This window comes from Geotrypetes seraphini, chromosome 4 (assembly GCF_902459505.1).
Source record: "Geotrypetes seraphini chromosome 4, aGeoSer1.1, whole genome shotgun sequence".
NCBI lineage: Eukaryota > Metazoa > Chordata > Amphibia > Gymnophiona > Dermophiidae > Geotrypetes > Geotrypetes seraphini.
In genome coordinates, this window is record NC_047087.1 from 239,703,966 (window position 1) to 239,721,469 (window position 17,504).

Consider the following 17,504-nt stretch of genomic DNA (forward strand, 5'->3'; position numbering starts at 1 on the left):
ATGCACTGCTGAAGTTAAGTACAAAGTTTTTCTTCCTTTTTTAAAAAAGTTATAATAAGTATTTATGTATTTAGAAGCAACACAGAGTTTAGACATAATGAGCACAGAGCACTAAAAAGTATAAAACTAAGTCTGATGAAGACGAACATGCCGATTGAGAGACCAAGCCAAAAACTATTTGGCTGTTGTGTTGGTTGACATATTCTGAAGACTTTAAAAGTAAAAAATTGTTTACATTGACTATTTTGAAAAATACACCATAGATGCTGTCTTTACTATAGCTTTTTTTATATTATTGACAGCCATAATGAGTTAGGCTAAGTTTCAACACAGCTGTTGTTAGATTTTGAGCATTTTCCTGATGGAGTCAACTGTTGAGGACACATCTGGATGTTTGGTACTTTTCTGCATTTGCACTGAATAGCTAGAATGCTGGTGTATATGTTAGGTGTTGTGCTTGGTTAGCTTGTGCTTTTTACCTAGTTTACCCCTCATTCCCAATTGTGTTCTAAACCCAACCAAATTGGTGCATATTAAAGCCTAGCTCACTTTACTGCATTTGCCCCTTAGATTGTAAGCCCTCTAGTGATAGGAAAATATCTACTTTTATGAAAGTAAGCTCACCTTGAGCTACAGTTGAAAAAGGCATGAGCTAAGTCTAACTCCCCTTTTCCTTTACATTATTTCCTTCCCTTCTTCCTAATAGAAATTTCTCAATTGAAAGGTTGTGCAATTGGAGCAGTGAGTTGTGTTCTGATGCATAAATACCACCAGCATATCACAGTTCTATGCGGTTAACATAAAGAGAATTACAAAATAACAATGGAAACATACATTACATCCACATTATTCTTTAAAAAAATAGCTTAAGTATGTTTTTTAACATTTTCTTATAATGATCATAAGATACAGATGCTCATATTATAGGGCCTAGTTTTCTCTTCCAACTAGCAGCCTGAAAAGCCAATATCTTTTCCTCTTACACTTCCCTCTCAATACATGCAGGGGTTAGGGGCAAAGCCGGCCTATGAATAACTATAGTGCCGATTTTGACCCACCCCGGTTCCCTCCTGTCTCCTGGACCCCTTCACAACTTACTTAAGGCTGACTCTGACCCACCCCCAGCTCCCTCCTGCCTACCAGACCCCTCCACAACTTACTTTTAAAGCCTGGTGGTCTAGCGGTGAAGCAGGACAGGAGCGAATTTTGTACACTCCTGCTTATGAAGAGCCGCAAGCTAACATGGCTGCCATGAGTTCCCGCTGTAGGACAGCTCCTTGCAGTAGGAAATATAAAAAAGCAGAAAAATGTTAAGGGCACCTTGATGTATTGAAAGCAAATTGGTCAAACTAATAACATGGCAATAGACTATAAAGTGCCGTATAACAAAAGCAGCCAAATTTGAAAACTACCCTGGCCTCTATCGGAATAAGGATAATGTGGAGTAATGTGATCCAGTTTTTTCAAATTAAAAATCAGTCGTACTGCAGAGTTCTGAATTAATCGCAGTTTCTGAAAATTCTTTTGTAGACCAGCAAAATAGACTATAATACTTAGTCCAAAAATGATAAAACTGAAGACTGCACCAATAATTGAAAGCGTAGTCATGAAAAATAGCCCTTAGTAAATATAATTTCCATAGTTTAATTTCCATGGGATGGATGGTTGTAGTAGGAAAGGGGGGACAGTTGTTAAGGTTGTTTGCTGCATGGCTGTATTTTTAGTAGAGTCAATTCAGGTTAGGCCATTGTACTGTTGGGAAGTTGGTTCATGTTCTGTTTTCTGCAATGGACTCTCCTTCTTGGGGGGGAGGGGTAGTGCTACCTTGTCCAGGAGACTTGGGGGTGCAGTTGAAGGTGGACCTGGAAGTTGTGATCTTGTTTTTTGAAGAATTCTGCAAGTTGGGAGGCGGGAGGGGGAGGGAGGGAGAGAAGGTGTTGGTTTCCATTGGTTGCTAGGAAGGGCTTGGTGTCTTTTTTACTACCACATCCACTTGTGCTCGCATAGTAAGATTTGAGTCCAAGAGGACTCCTAATATTTTTAAAGTAGAAAGAATAGGATATTGTACCCCATGTAATGACAAATAATCCTCAGTAAGTTTAGTTGGCATAGCAAAGAACAATTTGGTTTTATTTGAATTTACTTTCAATTTAAATTCCTTTGTCCATTCCTCAACAGCAAACATCACCCTTGAGATTTCCTTGCAATGTTTTGAGGGAACTGATGCAATAGAAATGACGACAGTAATATCATCTGCATAGTTAAACAATTTAACCCCCAAATCTGATAACATAATTCTCAAAGAGGATAAATATTAAAAACCAGAGGGGAAAGGGTTGCTCCAGAGTTGAGAAAGTATATTGTCAAATAATATCTACTAACAATAATCACAGCTTTAATTTTAAAAACATTTCAAATTAAATTTTTATGTGAAAAACTCAGACCCTGAACCAAAATAGTGTAATAACACCACCTGAGGTTCAATAGGAGACTATCATAGTTTTTCACTGTCCCCATATACCATCCATACAATATAACACAATAAATACACCAGGTACTTATCTGAATCGGATGGATTATCGCTGTTATAGAACCACAGAGATTTATGAAGTGCCAAGTGCAATAAAAAAAGCAAATATTAAGTTGATTGAAGAAAAATTGACTCTAATGACCCTGTCCCCCCGACTCGAGTTTCAAGTCTTCTTCAGGGAAGGACACTAGCAATCCAAAACACAAATATAACTATTAGAAGAAATCCTATCTAAAAGCAAACAAAACCCACTATTTATGGGCTCAGGAAATTAAATTATTTCCCATGAAGGTTAAACATTTTAATTCTCAATAGGAAAACTATATATAAATACCTGTTAGGGGCGCAAAGCTTCAAAGAGGTAACCTTATCGGGACGGGCTGACCGAAAAATGAGAATGGAAATACTCCATATATTCCAATCCCACCGGAAATGACACAAAAGTGCCGGAACTGACGGAACCCCAACCAGGAAGTGATAGTATACCCACGCCGAGGAGTTACGTAAACAACCATTCAATTTCATGATTTAAACCATGCGGGGTCAAAGTTTGCCATTCAAAAATAAATCACTGTTCTCTCCGGATCAAAGACCCAGAGAGATCTCCCTCTGAGTCTCTGATCTGGATGAGAACAGTGTACTTGAGTTCATCAATAGAGTGTGATTTCTCTATCCAGTGGGTCGTAAGGGGAGCGGACATCCTGTGATTACGAATACCACTTAAGTGTTCAGAAATCCTGGTCTTAATCTTGCGAGATGTTTGGCCAATATAAAATTTGTTGCATGGGCATTTAATGCAATATATTACCCCGGCAGAGTCACAATTTGTATCCGATTGTGATTTAAATTTATTCCTTTGACCTGTCGGGATATCAACATACACAGTATCCCACACATGCTGACATAGGTGGCATTTGCCGCATGCTTTATGAGGAGAGAAATTTCTTATATTAGATCTCAACTGCCTATATTTTAATTTTTCTCTTAAATTCCATCCACGGCCCCAAGAAACAGCATTCCAATAGGGCAGTTTCTCCGTCTTAGGAGAATATGCTCTAGAGAACACGATTTCAATGAAGAAGCCTTTAGAATGTACAATAATTTTGTAGATAGGGGGTATCCTCATAGGGTAATCAAGAAGGCTTGGAAACGAGCAAAAAAACTGCCACAGGCCCTGGATTATGAAAACATCTTCTAAAAATAAGAATAATTCTTATGAGATGGTATGTGTTATGCCACATACCAGTAAAAATTCCGATATTAAACAAATTATTTTGAAACACTGGCCGGTTGTTCAATATCATACGGCTTTTCAAGAGAGACCTAAATTTGCTTTTTCCAGGGCCCCGAATTTAGGAGAAAAATTAAAATATAGGCAGTTGAGATCTAATATAAGAAATTTCTCTCCTCATAAAGCATGCGGCAAATGCCGCCTATGTCAGCATGTGCGGGATACTGTGTATGTTGATATCCCGACAGGTCAAAGGAATAAATTTAAATTACAATCGGATACAAATTGTGACTCTGCCGAGGTAATATATTGCATTAAATGCCCATGCAACAAATTTTATATTGGCCAAACATCTCGCAAGATTAAGACCAGGATTTCTGAACACTTAAGTGGTATTCGTAATCACAGGATGTCCGCCCCCCTTACGACCCACTGGATAGAGAAATCACACTCTATTGATGAACTCAAGTACACTGTTCTCATCCAGATCAGAGACTCAGAGGGAGATCTCTCTGGGTCTTTGATCCGGAGAGAACAGTGATTTATTTTTGAATGGCAAACTTTGACCCCGCATGGTTTAAATCATGAAATTGAATGGTTGCTTACGTAACTCCTCGGCGTGGGTATACTATCACTTCCTGGTTGGGGTTCCGTCAGTTCCGGCACTTTTATGTCATTTCCGGTGGGATTGGAATATATGGAGTGTCCCGGGGTAGTATTTCCATTCTCATTTTTCGGTCAGCCCGTCCCGATAAGGTTACCTCTTTGAAGCTTTGCGCCACTAACAGGTATTTATATATAGTTTTCCTATTGAGAATTAAAATGTTTAACCTTTATGGGAAATAATTTAATTTCCTGAGCCCATAAATAGTGGGTTTTGTTTGCTTTTAGATAGGATTTCTTCTAATAGTTATATTTGTGTTTTGGATTGCTAGTGTCCTTCCCTGAAGAAGACTTGAAACTCGAGTCGGGGGGACAGGGTCATTAGAGTCAATTTTTCTTCAATCAACTTAATATTTGCTTTTTTTATTGCACTTGGCACTTCATAAACCTCTGTGGTTCTATAACAGCGATAATCCATCCGATTCAGATAAGTACCTGGTGTATTTATTGTGTTATATTGTATGGATGGTATATGGGGACAGTGAAAAACTATGATGGTCTCCTAATGAACCTCAGGTGGTGTTATTACACTATTTTTCACGGGTTCAGGGTCTGAGTTTTTCACATAAAAATTTAATTTGAAATGTTTTTAAAATTAAAGCTGTGATTATTGTTAGTATATATTATGTTAGTATCACAGAAGAAGATAGATTTTCTCTCCAATTTTTGGTGAGTATTGTCAAATAATGGCTGGTAAGAATGCGAGCACAAGAAATAATGAAGCCATTGAAAAACATAACCAGTGTTTACCATGGAATCCAAGCATTGAAATAATATGCTATCATCAGCAAGGTCAAAGGCACAGCTAAGATCAAAGTGTAAGATTAAAGGCCCAAATCCCCTACTAAACAGTACAATAGAGATGCCAGTACTATTTCTGTACTGTGGAACGATCTGAAACCAGATTGTGAACTGTTCAGTGGATCAAAATGTTCCACATAATTTGTTAATTGAAGAGAAACTAGACCTTCCAAAAGTTTAACTAAGAAAGGAATGGAGGCTATAGGCCTATAGTTAGCAACTGAGTTAACCGACCCTTTCCAATCCTTTATAATTGGAGCTACAATAATATGACTGCTGTGACCAAAAACATATGCCCACTCTTTGTTCTCTGGATCCGTGTCCACCAAAATTATATAAAGAGGCCTCCTTTCAATTTAAAGGAGAACTCTTTCTTTAAACGTAAATCAGGTCGGTCACTCAAAGGTACTCCAACTCAGAGCTGCAAGACATGATACATCAGTTGCATAAGTTATACAATCATAAGGCATGAATGATATCAATGCAAAAATATTAAACTAACATCTCTGATGTCAGTGGACAGTCATGGGTTGGTAATATAAAACTTCTAACATTAAAAAACCTGTGTACCAAGTTGAGCAAACTCTTAGCATTAAGGTTAGATGTTCTACTACACTTATCCTTCAGTGGTCCCTTATACTTGCAAACTTTCATTCTCCATTGTTCTCGAATCTCCGCTCTGTCTGACTTATACCAGGTATGTTCTAGACATCCAAGATCACGCTTCATTAACAACAATTTGAAATCATACCAACAATCAGACTTACATTGGCAGTAAGTACAAGTTCTCTTTGAAGCAATACTATCCAAAATAGAAGATTTCCAATGTTAAAGAAAATCTGAAGTAGGGCGAAGGGAATTTCAAATTGTAATTAGACCAAAATTCAGTTGTATTTATATAGCCATGGGAGGTGACCCTCCTAGAAGTGTTACTTTTAAGAGGAATAAATTTCTTCCAGTTAAGCGTAAAAATACATAAGTAATGGTCTGACTGGAGACTCTCCTGCCAAGAAAAATCAGACAGAGATATAGATGGAAATAATAATTCTTTATTAGACAGAGTAACCAAGTCAAGCTGATGACCCTTCTGATAAGTCCTGACAGAAGATGGTATTATATAATCTAAAGAGTTCAAATAATACAAGAGCCTCATGATCCTCAAGATTAAAATTTAAATCTTCAAGAAGCATATTATAAGGAGAAGTCAATGCACTATATGAGTTACAAATTCTAAAAATCGTCACGGACTTTATTTTACAAGTAGTAACCACTGGAGGTGAAATTCTTTCTCAGCTAATGTTGTAATGGAAGAGAAAATTGCAGTGTACATATCTGACTATTAACCTATGATGGAAAGTAATTTTTTTTTCTGTCTTATGACTGATTGTAAAACAAGCAAAAATTTATTTTCATGTTTATACATGGGGATTTGGGGCTATTAATCAAACTGCTGCCATTTAGGTCTCTAATCCATAATTCTATAATCGTCGAAGTCTATTTTTGCACTAAGCATGCAAATAGCACATGTAGGTTATAGAATAGTATGTAACTTAATTGTTAAATTAGGTGCTAATTGGCTATTAGAGTTAATTAGTGCTAATTGCATTAATTTGTAATTACTTTTGCATGAATTTGCAGTTATGTGTGCAACTGAACTTGGGGCTAGATTCACAAAGCAAACCAGTCGTGTACTGATCGGTTTGCAACCCCTTTACGACCAAATTTCCCTCCGGCCTGATTCACTTACCTCTCCTGCAGTCCGCTTCCAATCCGTGCATGCAAATAAGGGGAAACGCATGCAAAGTAGACAGGGACGCAATTCACCAAAGAAATTTTGTGCTGGCCAATCAACGCAAGAAGCGACTGCTGGGGACCAGTCGAAAATGTCTTTCTGTGTCTCCTGCTCTCTGCATGCCCTGCTCTGCCCCGCACTACGAGCTCATGGTTTTAACTCGCGGGTTTAAAGCGGGTTAAAACCACGGGCTCACTGGGCTACAAAAGTTTTTTTAAAAAAAGTTAAAACAAAAAAAATAAAACTTGCGGCTCACAGGGGTCTTGATGCATGCGCAGACCATCTACAGATGGTCTATGCATGTGCGGGATCACACAGTAGCGATCCATGTAGGCCAGATGAGGGCGTTCCTGCGAGTGCCCTCATTTGAATGTTTCCATTTTGTGAATTTGTTGAACCTGCCCGGCTCAGGCCCGATCGGGCAGGTTCATGAATCTAGGCCTTGGTATTCTATAACAGTGTGGACTTGCTAGGGATATGGATGGGTTAGGGACATGCCTAGCACTTAAATGCATAGCTTCTCCTTGAGCTCTCTGTTGTATAACAGTATGGCACTTTAAACCGTTATGCTGTAATCTCTAATGGCATTTCTGCATAATGCTTTCCAATACATCTGGTAATTTCCCCCTAGTACACCTCCACCTTATTGTTGTAGCTCAAATTTATAATGTAAACCCTTACTCCCTTTTTACTAAACATAGCGCGGGTTTTAGCGTCGGCAGTGGTGGTAACTGCTCCGACGCTCATAGAATTCCTATTCCTGGACACGGGCCACAGCTGGGCACCTGGACACGGGCCACAGCTGGAAGCAAAGCCAAGCAAGGAAGACCCATTTCAGAATTTTGGGTTCTCACCAGCTGATGTTTACAGCGAACTGTCAAGACTCAAGGTGAGCAAAGCCATGGGACCAGACAAATTACACCCACGAGTGCTCAGGGAGCTGTGCGATGTCCTGGCGGAACCGTTAACCATGCTCTTCAATCTCTCCCTAAGTACGGGGAGAGTCCCCCTGGACTGGAAAACAGCTAACGTCGTTCCTCTGCACAAAAAGGGTTGCAGAGCGGAGGCTGCAAATTACAGATCAGTGAGTCTCACATCAATAGTGTGTAAACTCATGGAAACACTACTTAAATGTAAATTAGACACGATTTTGGATGAGGGGAATCTAAGGGATCCTAGTCAACATGGATTCACTAGGGGTAGGTCATGCCAATCCAATCTTATCAGCTTCTTTGATTGGGTAACAGGAAAGCTGGACTCGGGAGAGTCTCTGGACATAGTGTACTTGGATTTCAGTAAGGCTTTTGACAGCGTCCCCACCGTAGACTATTAAACAAGATGAAATCGATGGGGTTAGGTGAGACACTAATTGCATGGGTCAAGGATTGGCTGAGTGGAAGACGTCAGAGGGTGGTGGTCAACGGCACCCTCTCTGAGACATCGGAGGTGACCAGCGGAGTGCCACAGGGCTCGGTCCTGGGTCCACTCCTTTTTAACATATTCATAAGGGACTTGACCCAAGGACTTCAGGGTAAAGTAACTCTATTCGCTGATGACGCCAAACTATGTAATATAGTAAGTGAAAGCAATCTGCAGGATAGTATGACGCAGGATCTGCTTACGTTGGAAAACTGGTCCTCGACATGGCAGCTGGGCTTCAACGCTAAGAAATGTAAGGTTATGCATCTCGGTAGCAGAAATCCATGCAAACCTTACACCTTAAATGGAGAAACACTAGCTAGGACTTCAGAAGAAAGAGACTTGGGAGTAATCATCAGTGCAGACATGAAGACCGCCAAACAAGTGGAGAAGGCCTCATCCAAAGCAAGGCAACTTATGGGATGTATCAATAGAAGCTTCGTTAGCCGCAAAACTGAAGTCATAATGCCACTGTACAGAACCATGGTGAGACCTCATCTGGAGTACTGTGTGCAATTCTGGAGGCCACATTACCGTAAAGACGTGCTTAGAGTTGAGTCGGTTCAGCGGATGGCCACTAGGATGATCTCGGGGCTCAAGGGTCTCTCGTACGAAGAAAGACTAAACAAATTGCAGCTCTACACTCTAGAGGAGCGCAGGGAGAGGGGGGACATGATTGAGACATTTAAATACATCACGGGACATGTCGAGGTGGAAGAAGACATCTTCTTTCTCAAGGGACCCTCGGTCACAAGGGGGCATCCGTTCAAACTCAGAGGAGGAAAATTCGATAGTGACATAAGGAAGTATTTCTTCACAGAAAGGGTTGTAGATCACAGGAACAAGCTTCCAGAGCAGATGATCAAGGCCACCAGCGTTATTGACTTTAAGAATAAATGGGATGCCCTAGTAGGATCCTTACGAGGGTCGAGTTAAGGAACTAGGTCATTAGTACTCAGACTTAATGGGGTGGGTCAGTAGAGTGGGCAGACTTGATGGGCTATAGCCCTTTTCTGCCGTCATCTTTCTATGTTTCTATGTTTCTATGAGCATCGGAGCAGTTACCGCCACTGCCGGCGCTAAAACCCGCGCTATGCATTAGTAAAAGAGGGGGTTAATTTGTAAGTCGCTTTGAACCTAGATAGGCATAGAGTGATTCAGAAATTAAAGATTAGATTATAAATGGCACTGTTGGTTCCCGTTTCTAGAATAGCACTTATTGCCAGGATTCTTGCACAATTTGGGGTACAAGGATTTACAACTGAAACCTGGTGTATATCCTATATTAAGTGCTGGTCGCCTGGATTCTATAATACTGTTTAAATCTTTGTGAACGCCCTTGTCCCGCCTATGCCCCTCCTATGATCATGCCCCCTTTTCAGTTGCATGCTAAAAAATGTTTGCACGCATCTTTATAGAATACAGTCTAGCAAGATATGTACATATATTCAAATTGTTGCCAATTCACATCAATAGTTGATTATTTATGCTCAATTATTGGTGCTGATTGCGTGTATAAGTTGAGCACATGCACATTTTTGAGCATAATATGTAGAATTTGGGAGTAAATGCTTTCATCTGCCTTTTCTTCCCTGTGTAGCCTCTTCCTTTTCCATAATCTCTTCCTTTTCGCTCTCTTCTCTTGCTCCTCTTCTCAGAGATTTATCAGACCTCTTTCTTGCTGGCTTATATGTAGTTATTATGCTGCTTCTGCATGTCCTACCGAACTGCTGAAGTCTTCATGAACTGCATGGAGCTGTCTCTCTCCCACCTGTTTTCCCTGCTCCATCTGGTATTTCCAGACTTACTGGTGCCGCCTAGTTTGTGATCATATGCTGAATTTATATAGAAAGCCACAATCCAAAAATCTCATTTGCCTTATAATCGGGCTTTTAAAACATGTTTCCATGTACTGTATGATATAACATTTTCATTAGATTATAATTTTGAAGCAAGAGCATAATGGGAGAACGGTATAGAAAATTAATTAGCTAACTAAATGGCCATAGCTTTGAAAATGAGCCTCAACATATATATTTTCCATTTTATTGGGTTATGCATACAGTTGTAACTAGTAGTTTACTTTTTATTGCAGTGTGAATTTGAAGGACCATGTTATCTACACTTCACTGTGTCTTCTTTTAATTAGGAGTTTGGCAGAGAATATCTCTCTCCGTTACCTCAGGTATGTTTGTTTATTTGTATTTATATACCGCTCTTCGATTATAACATCAGTTTGGTGTACATCAGTTAAAAAGGAAAGGAACGCCAAATCATGATACAAAGATAAAAGGAAAAAAATAAAATAATTTAATTTAGTTGCTGTATTAAGAGATACCTAATTGAAAAATAAAACCAAATCATAAAACAAAATTAAAACATACTTAAACTAAAATAAAAATAAACGAACTAAGAGGGAAATTCCAATACAAATAAGTAAGTTTTTAGCTTGGCTCTAAATGTAATATAAGTAAATTCACCTTGAAGTTCATTAGGAAGTGAGTTAACACATGAAAGGTACTGATGCAAAAAAAATGCAGAATTTTGAGTTGACCTAAGTTTAACCAGGTGAATTGGTGGCATTGTCAATCTATTTCGCAAAGGTTTATATGGGATGAGAGGTTTTGCAAGATAGTCAGGTTGCCCACTATTTAATACTTTAAAGGCCAAGGTCAATGCTTTAAACATCATCCTGAATTTTATTGGTAGCCAGTGATATTCCTTAAACAATGGGGTCACATGATCATATCTACGAGTGTTTGTAATAACTCTAATCACAGTGTTTTGAACTGTCTGCAATTTTTAATTGTAAACTTGAGGGAGTCCTGTTTACAGTAATCTAGTGTCTATATATGATCGTATTGAATGTATCATATGCAAAGAATAGAAGCAAGATCTGACTGCCGAGAGTAACTGCGGATGAAAGGTCAAACGTATCCAAAAGGACTCCTAAATATTTTATAGATTTTTGAAATTCTTTAGTATGGGATTGCAAAAGTGGAGACTCGACCGGGGATTCCAAAGAACCAGTAATCCATATACCAGTTGTTTTTTGTGGATTTAATATTAATTTGTTTTGTAAAGTCCATTCATCAATCATATCTAAACATGCTTGCAATGATCTCAAGTCAGGTTTTTTTGGATCCTGAGTATATATCAACAAGATATCATCAGCATAGATATAGCCTTGGACTCCTCCAGCTCTTCCACAGCTGCCTCGTCACCACCTGGAGTCATTTTCACTGCCGGTTGTCAAGCCTGAGCCACTTTCTTGACTCCAGGCTCTACTGGGCCCTCTGTCTACTTCCAGCTCTTTTCTGCTGGTGAATAGGTCCCCATGGATCCTCTCACCAATGGGCTTGCAGCTGCTGTACTAGCCCCCTTGTCAGGAATAGTCAGCCTGACTACTCTACTCCACTGCACCACTCTACTTTGCTGCACCAGGCTCCCTATCAGCGCTGTAACCGGCGTCTGCAACATGGACGTCGGTTATAGAATCGAGTTTACTTTGGTGGGTTTTGTTCTGATTCTGTATAGGACGCTCGGAACGGGCCTAAGTGTGGCTTCCTATAGTGCTGCTAAATGTATTCAGCACTGTTTTCTGGTACTTTAAGTTCGTATTTATGAACAAGACATATAGTATGCCGCCAAAATGTTTAAGTTTCTTTTTTCCATGATGTTAGAATCGTATTTGAAGAGCAATTGAAAGAAATACATTCATCAAAATATTGTGGTTTTATGCTAGGTTAAGGTTTGGATGTAGTGATTGAAGAATAATTACAGAGAATGAAATAGGATGGAGGACAGAATCTGTTGTATAGTCCATATATCATAAAAGAACAGTCCAAAAACATATGACTGAAAGTAGTACCATTGCAGATGAAAGCAGAAACAACCTGTAATGGCCCATGTAGTCTGCCCAGTAAAATGTTTAAGGTTATAACTGCAGTTCTGTGCAGGTTATCCCTTCTGCACTTTTGTTTAAAGTTGTAACTGATACTCGTGTGGGCACACATACCAAGTTTCACGAATTATACATGAGACAAAGGCATTTTGAGGGAATGTCGCACAATAGTCTTTTCTCTAATACCTTATACAACATTAAAATGTGATTATTCCTAAAACAGATTGGTGTTTTATTTTAAATTTTTTATTTGTATATAATTAGCATAATAGTCAAATTATTGTTCTTTGAGTTCTGCTAGTGAAAGGTCACTTGGACACACAATGTCAGAGGCGTGAAGAAAGTACAAGAAATTTTATTCACAGCATGCCGGGACTCTAGTGCAGTTAATAGCCTGCCTACTAGAGTGTCAGAAACAGGAAATACACGGACTTTTATGCCCTTTTCGCAAACTAATATATGCAAAAACTACAATTTTCATTTTTTACTTCTATAACTTTCTACAATTTTTATTGGTCCTAAGCCAGCACTTATGATAGGTTCAGGGGTACAACTTATAGTCCTATAGGAAACTAGTTCATTTCTCTGCTTATCTAAATCTTACAGGTCTAAATGCTACGTGTACAGAAGGGCAGGGTACATCATGGCTCAAACTCTTATCTATTCAGCTTACAATGTGGTAAGGTAGGGACATACATTTTAGGCAGATGAAGTCAATAGATTGTACACTTTCTTCAAGCTATGTAGACCAGAGCAATATTTTAAACAACAGTTAACCATTTCATGACCCTACACCAGAACTGTTCAGATAAGTGAATGAATTCCATTTTGCCAGCAGAAGGGGGCAAATTTAAACTTCTTGGCTTTTGTATGGAGCCCAGGGTAGCCAAGGAGTTGGATCATATTATTTCAAAGCTAAGGACAGTTTTATATGTTTAAATAAAATTTTGACTCGTCTATTTGCCCTTAATTTTCAGATGATATCTTCCATGAAAGGAAGAACCCTGCTGAGCGCTGACATATTCTGTAGACCAACATGCCACTGCAATCTAGGCTGCTTATTATTCAGCATTTTCTGGGCATCATGGTCACTGGGGTGGGAGTGTATGGTGCAGTGGCTAGAGCTACAGCCTCAGCACCCTGAGGTTGTGGGTTCGAATCCCGCACTGCTCCTTGTAACCCTGGGCAAATCACTTAATTCCCATTGACCCAGGTGCATTAGATAGAGTAGGAGCCCGACAGGTAACATAGAAATATAGAAGATGACGGCAGATAAGGGCCATAGCCCATCAGGTCTGCCCACTCTACTGACCCACCCTCAAGTCTATTATCCTAGGGATCCCACTCCTGGTGACAGGTTCCCTTGGCTTAACCCTCTAAGGGATCCCACATGGGCATCCCATTTGCTCTTAAATTCTTGCACGCTGTTTGCCTTGATCACCTGCACCGGGAGCTCGTTCCAAGGATCAACCACTCTCTCGGTGAAGAAATATTTCCTGGTGTCGCCATTAAATTTCCCGCCCCTGAGTTTGAGCGGATGCCCTTTTGTGGCTGAGGGTCCTTTGAGAAAGAGAATCTCTTCTTCCATCTCGATACGGCCGGTAATATACTTAAACGTCTCGATCATGTCTCCTCTCTCCCTACGTTCCTCGAGTGAGTACAGCCGCAATTTTTTCAGCCTTTCCTCGTACGATAGATCCTTGAGCCCCGAGACCATCCTGGTGGCCATCCATTGCACCTACTCTACTCTCAGTACATCTTTTCGGTAGTGTGGCCTCCAGAATTGCACACAGTATTCCAAATGAGGCCTCACCATGGTTCTGTATAATGACATTATGACTTCAGGCTTCCGGCTGACGAAACTCCTGCGGACGCAACCTAACAACTGTCTTGCCTTAGATGAAGCCTTCTCCACATGATCAGCAGTTTTCATGTCTGCGCTGATTGTCAGGTTTGTTAGTGACCCCCACAATATATGGTTGGTGGGGTCACTTGAGAGGCGCCCTTACAAACGCCAGGTCCCAGGTTCAGTTCCCTCACAGATGATTCACCAGGAAGTAGAATCAAAAAGGCACAGCCAGAGGTGATTGCATAAAGAATATATTATAGAAATAGGCTTACAGAAAAGTAGTATTCATAGGCATTACAACAATTAAGCATTACAATTTATGAGAGAGCAAAGCAGTTTCCCTGCCTTACAGAGTTCAGAGGAAAAGAGAGACATAGAAGCCTGAGGTTCCAGGGAAAGGCAGAGAGAGAAAAGGGGGATGGGGTGATGGTCCAAGCTTCATGTTCCATAGATAAAGAGAAGGATAGACAGAGAAAGAGAGAGCTAGAGCTCAAGAGAAACAAGAGAGGACCAGAGTGCCAAGAGCCAAGAGATAGATTTTTGTGTGTTGCAGAGAGGAGGCTTTTATAGCTTGGAATCTTATTCTGAATATAGAAAACTATTGAGCTTCAATAGAAGTTAAATCTTCCCCCCTTTAGTAAACTTGTGCTAGACAGCCAAAGAATAGGCTGTAGTCATATATGTATTTCCAGTCTGTCTCTGACAATAGTTTCTGATAAGTTATCTGTGCACTTGGATCCATTGCCCTAAGCACCCTCTTAATCAGACATTAACACCTTTTAGCTAATCATGATTCAATCAGGGCTACTTAAAATATATCAATCAGGGCTATAGGCCTTCGCTGACATAAGTTATGCCAACTGAAAATGCTGAATGCTAGCGATAGCTATGCTGACACTGATGATGACTCCCAAGTCTCGTTCTGTTGAAGTTCTAGCTAAGGTCTCACCATTCAAGGTGTAAGTTCTGCACGGATTTCTGCTGCCGAGGTGCATGATCTTGCATTTCTTAGCGTTGAAGCCCAGCTGCCAGGTCGAGGACCAAAGCTCCAACAAATGTAGGTCCTGTGTCATACTATCGGGTGAATTGCCATCTCTCACTATATTGCATAGTTTGGCATCGTCAGCGAATAACGTTACCTTACCTTGAAGCCCCTGAGTTAGGTCACCTATGAATATGTTGAAAAGGAGCGGGCCCAAGACTGAGCCCTGCGGTACTCCACTGGTCACCTCCGATGTTTTAGAGAGGGTACCGTTAATTACCACCCTCTGAAGTCTGCCACTCAGCCAGCCATTGATCCATATAGTTTTTCTCCCAGCCCCATTGATTTCATATTGCTCAACAGCCTGCGATGCGGGACACTATCGAAAGCTTTGCTGAAGTCTAGGTATACGACTTCCACGGATTCTCCCAAGTCTAACTGTTTTGTTACCCAGTCAAAGAAGCTGATGAGATTGGATTGGCAGGACCTACCCTTGGTGAATCCGTGTTGACTGGGATCCTGTAGATTCTCCTCATCCAAGATTGCATCTAATTTACGTTTGATTAGTGTTTCCATGAGTTTGCATACTATTGATGTGAGACTCACCGGTCTGTAGTTTGCAGCTTCTGCCCTGCAACCCTTTTTGTGCAGTGGAACGACGTTAGCTGTTTTCCAGTCTATGGGGACTCTCCCCGAACTTAGGGAGAGATTGAAGAGTCCTGATAGCGGTTCTGCCAGGACATCACGCAGCTCACTGAGCACACTGGGGTGTAGATTGTCCAGTCCCATGGCTTTGTTCACCTTGAGTCTTGCCAATTCATAGTAGACGTTGCCAGGTGTGAACTTGAAATTCTGAAATGGGTCTTCCAAGCTGGGCCTTGCCTGCAACTGTGGACCGTGCCCCGGTGCCTCGCAGGTGAAGACCGAGCAGAAGTATTCATTCAGTAGTTCTGCTTTATCGGAATCGGATTCTGCGCAGTTCCCATCTGGTTTTCTAAGGAGTACTATCCCGTCTGTGTTCTTTTTCCTATCACTAATATACCTGAAGAAGGATTTGTCCCCTTTCTTCATGTTCTTTGCCAGAGTCTCTTCCACTCGAAGTTTGGCCTCCCTGACTGCTGTTTTGACTGCTGCAGACCTCGCCCTATGTTCTAGTTTAGCTTCCCTAATCTCCGTTCGTTTGTAGGAAATAAATGCTTTTTTCTTCTCCTTGACGAGGTGCGAGATTTCTGTGGAGTAACATTGGGGTTTGTTGTTTCTCCGCCGTTTGTGTACTGATTTAATGTAGAGGCTTGTCACTTCATGTATGGTAGATTTCAGGGATGATCACATAGCTTCCACATCATCGGTCGTAGCTTGGTTCTGCAGTGTCCGGTGGACGAAATCTCCCATGCATTCGAAGTCAGTGCCTCGGAAGTTGAGTACTTTTGTTTTCGTGTTTGATCTAGGGAAACCTTTCCTGAGGTAGAACCACACCATGTTGTGGTCGCTGGAGGCTAGCTTATCTCCTACCGAGACCTTCGGGACACTATTCCCGTTGGACGCTATCCCCGTTGGACTTTTTTTTTTTCTTAATTCTTAATTTATTCAATTTTAATTGAATTATAACAGATTATATGCCTCAGGAAACAGAAAATGTAATGTAATGTAATGTAATTTATTTCTTATATACCGCTACATCCGTTAGGTTCTAAGCGGTTTACAGAAAATATACATTAAGATTAGAAATAAGAAATAAATAAAAAAAATAAAAAAATAAAAAAATAGCTATTACACACAAATTATAATACAAACATAAAATAATGAAAGACATATATCAAAAATAATCATGTAGCTTAATCATGTAGCTAAATCCCCTATAAGTCCTCAAATGGAGGGGGAGAAAATTATTATGAAAAAGAGGCACAACGAAATTAAGAAATAATAGTAAGCAATTGACTGCATTTCAGATAGGACTAAAGTTAAATTAAACATCCTTCCTCTTTAGGCTTATCTATTTCTTCCTGTGGATCCCTATCCTGGACCTGTATCTTGCCCAGGGTCACAAGGAGCAGTGTGGGGCTGTAGCTCTAACCTCTAGGTCACTCCTCCCACTGGATAAATGTTTGGAACACTGGACCAAGGAAGATAGTTTCAAGTTTTAAGACATCACAGTTGTTCAGGGTGATTATTTGAGGCGATTCTCTTTCTCTACTAAAATGGTTCATGAGTGGCAAAGGTCATGGACTTTTAGCTGTACGTATATGTTACAGAACAATGCAGGAAAAAGCTTTGATACACTGTATAAAGTATAGCACAAAATCCACCAGTGTTCAAAATACTGGTAGCACAAA

General features: G+C 40.2%; 1 protein-coding gene across 3 annotated transcripts in view; it reads left to right on the forward strand.

Annotated features, from left to right (window-relative positions):
- Positions 1-17,504, forward strand: part of HERC4 (HECT and RLD domain containing E3 ubiquitin protein ligase 4) — a 230,565-nt gene that overhangs the window by 5,897 nt on the left and 207,164 nt on the right. For all 3 annotated transcript variants that reach the window (XR_004539287.1, XM_033942823.1, XM_033942822.1), the window contains exon 2: positions 10,532-10,621. Coding sequence is in view for 1 of the 3 variants with exons in the window: in XM_033942823.1 (XP_033798714.1) it covers positions 10,532-10,621 (90 nt within the window). In the remaining 2 variants the exon portion in view is untranslated. The remainder of the gene's footprint in view (positions 1-10,531; positions 10,622-17,504) is intronic.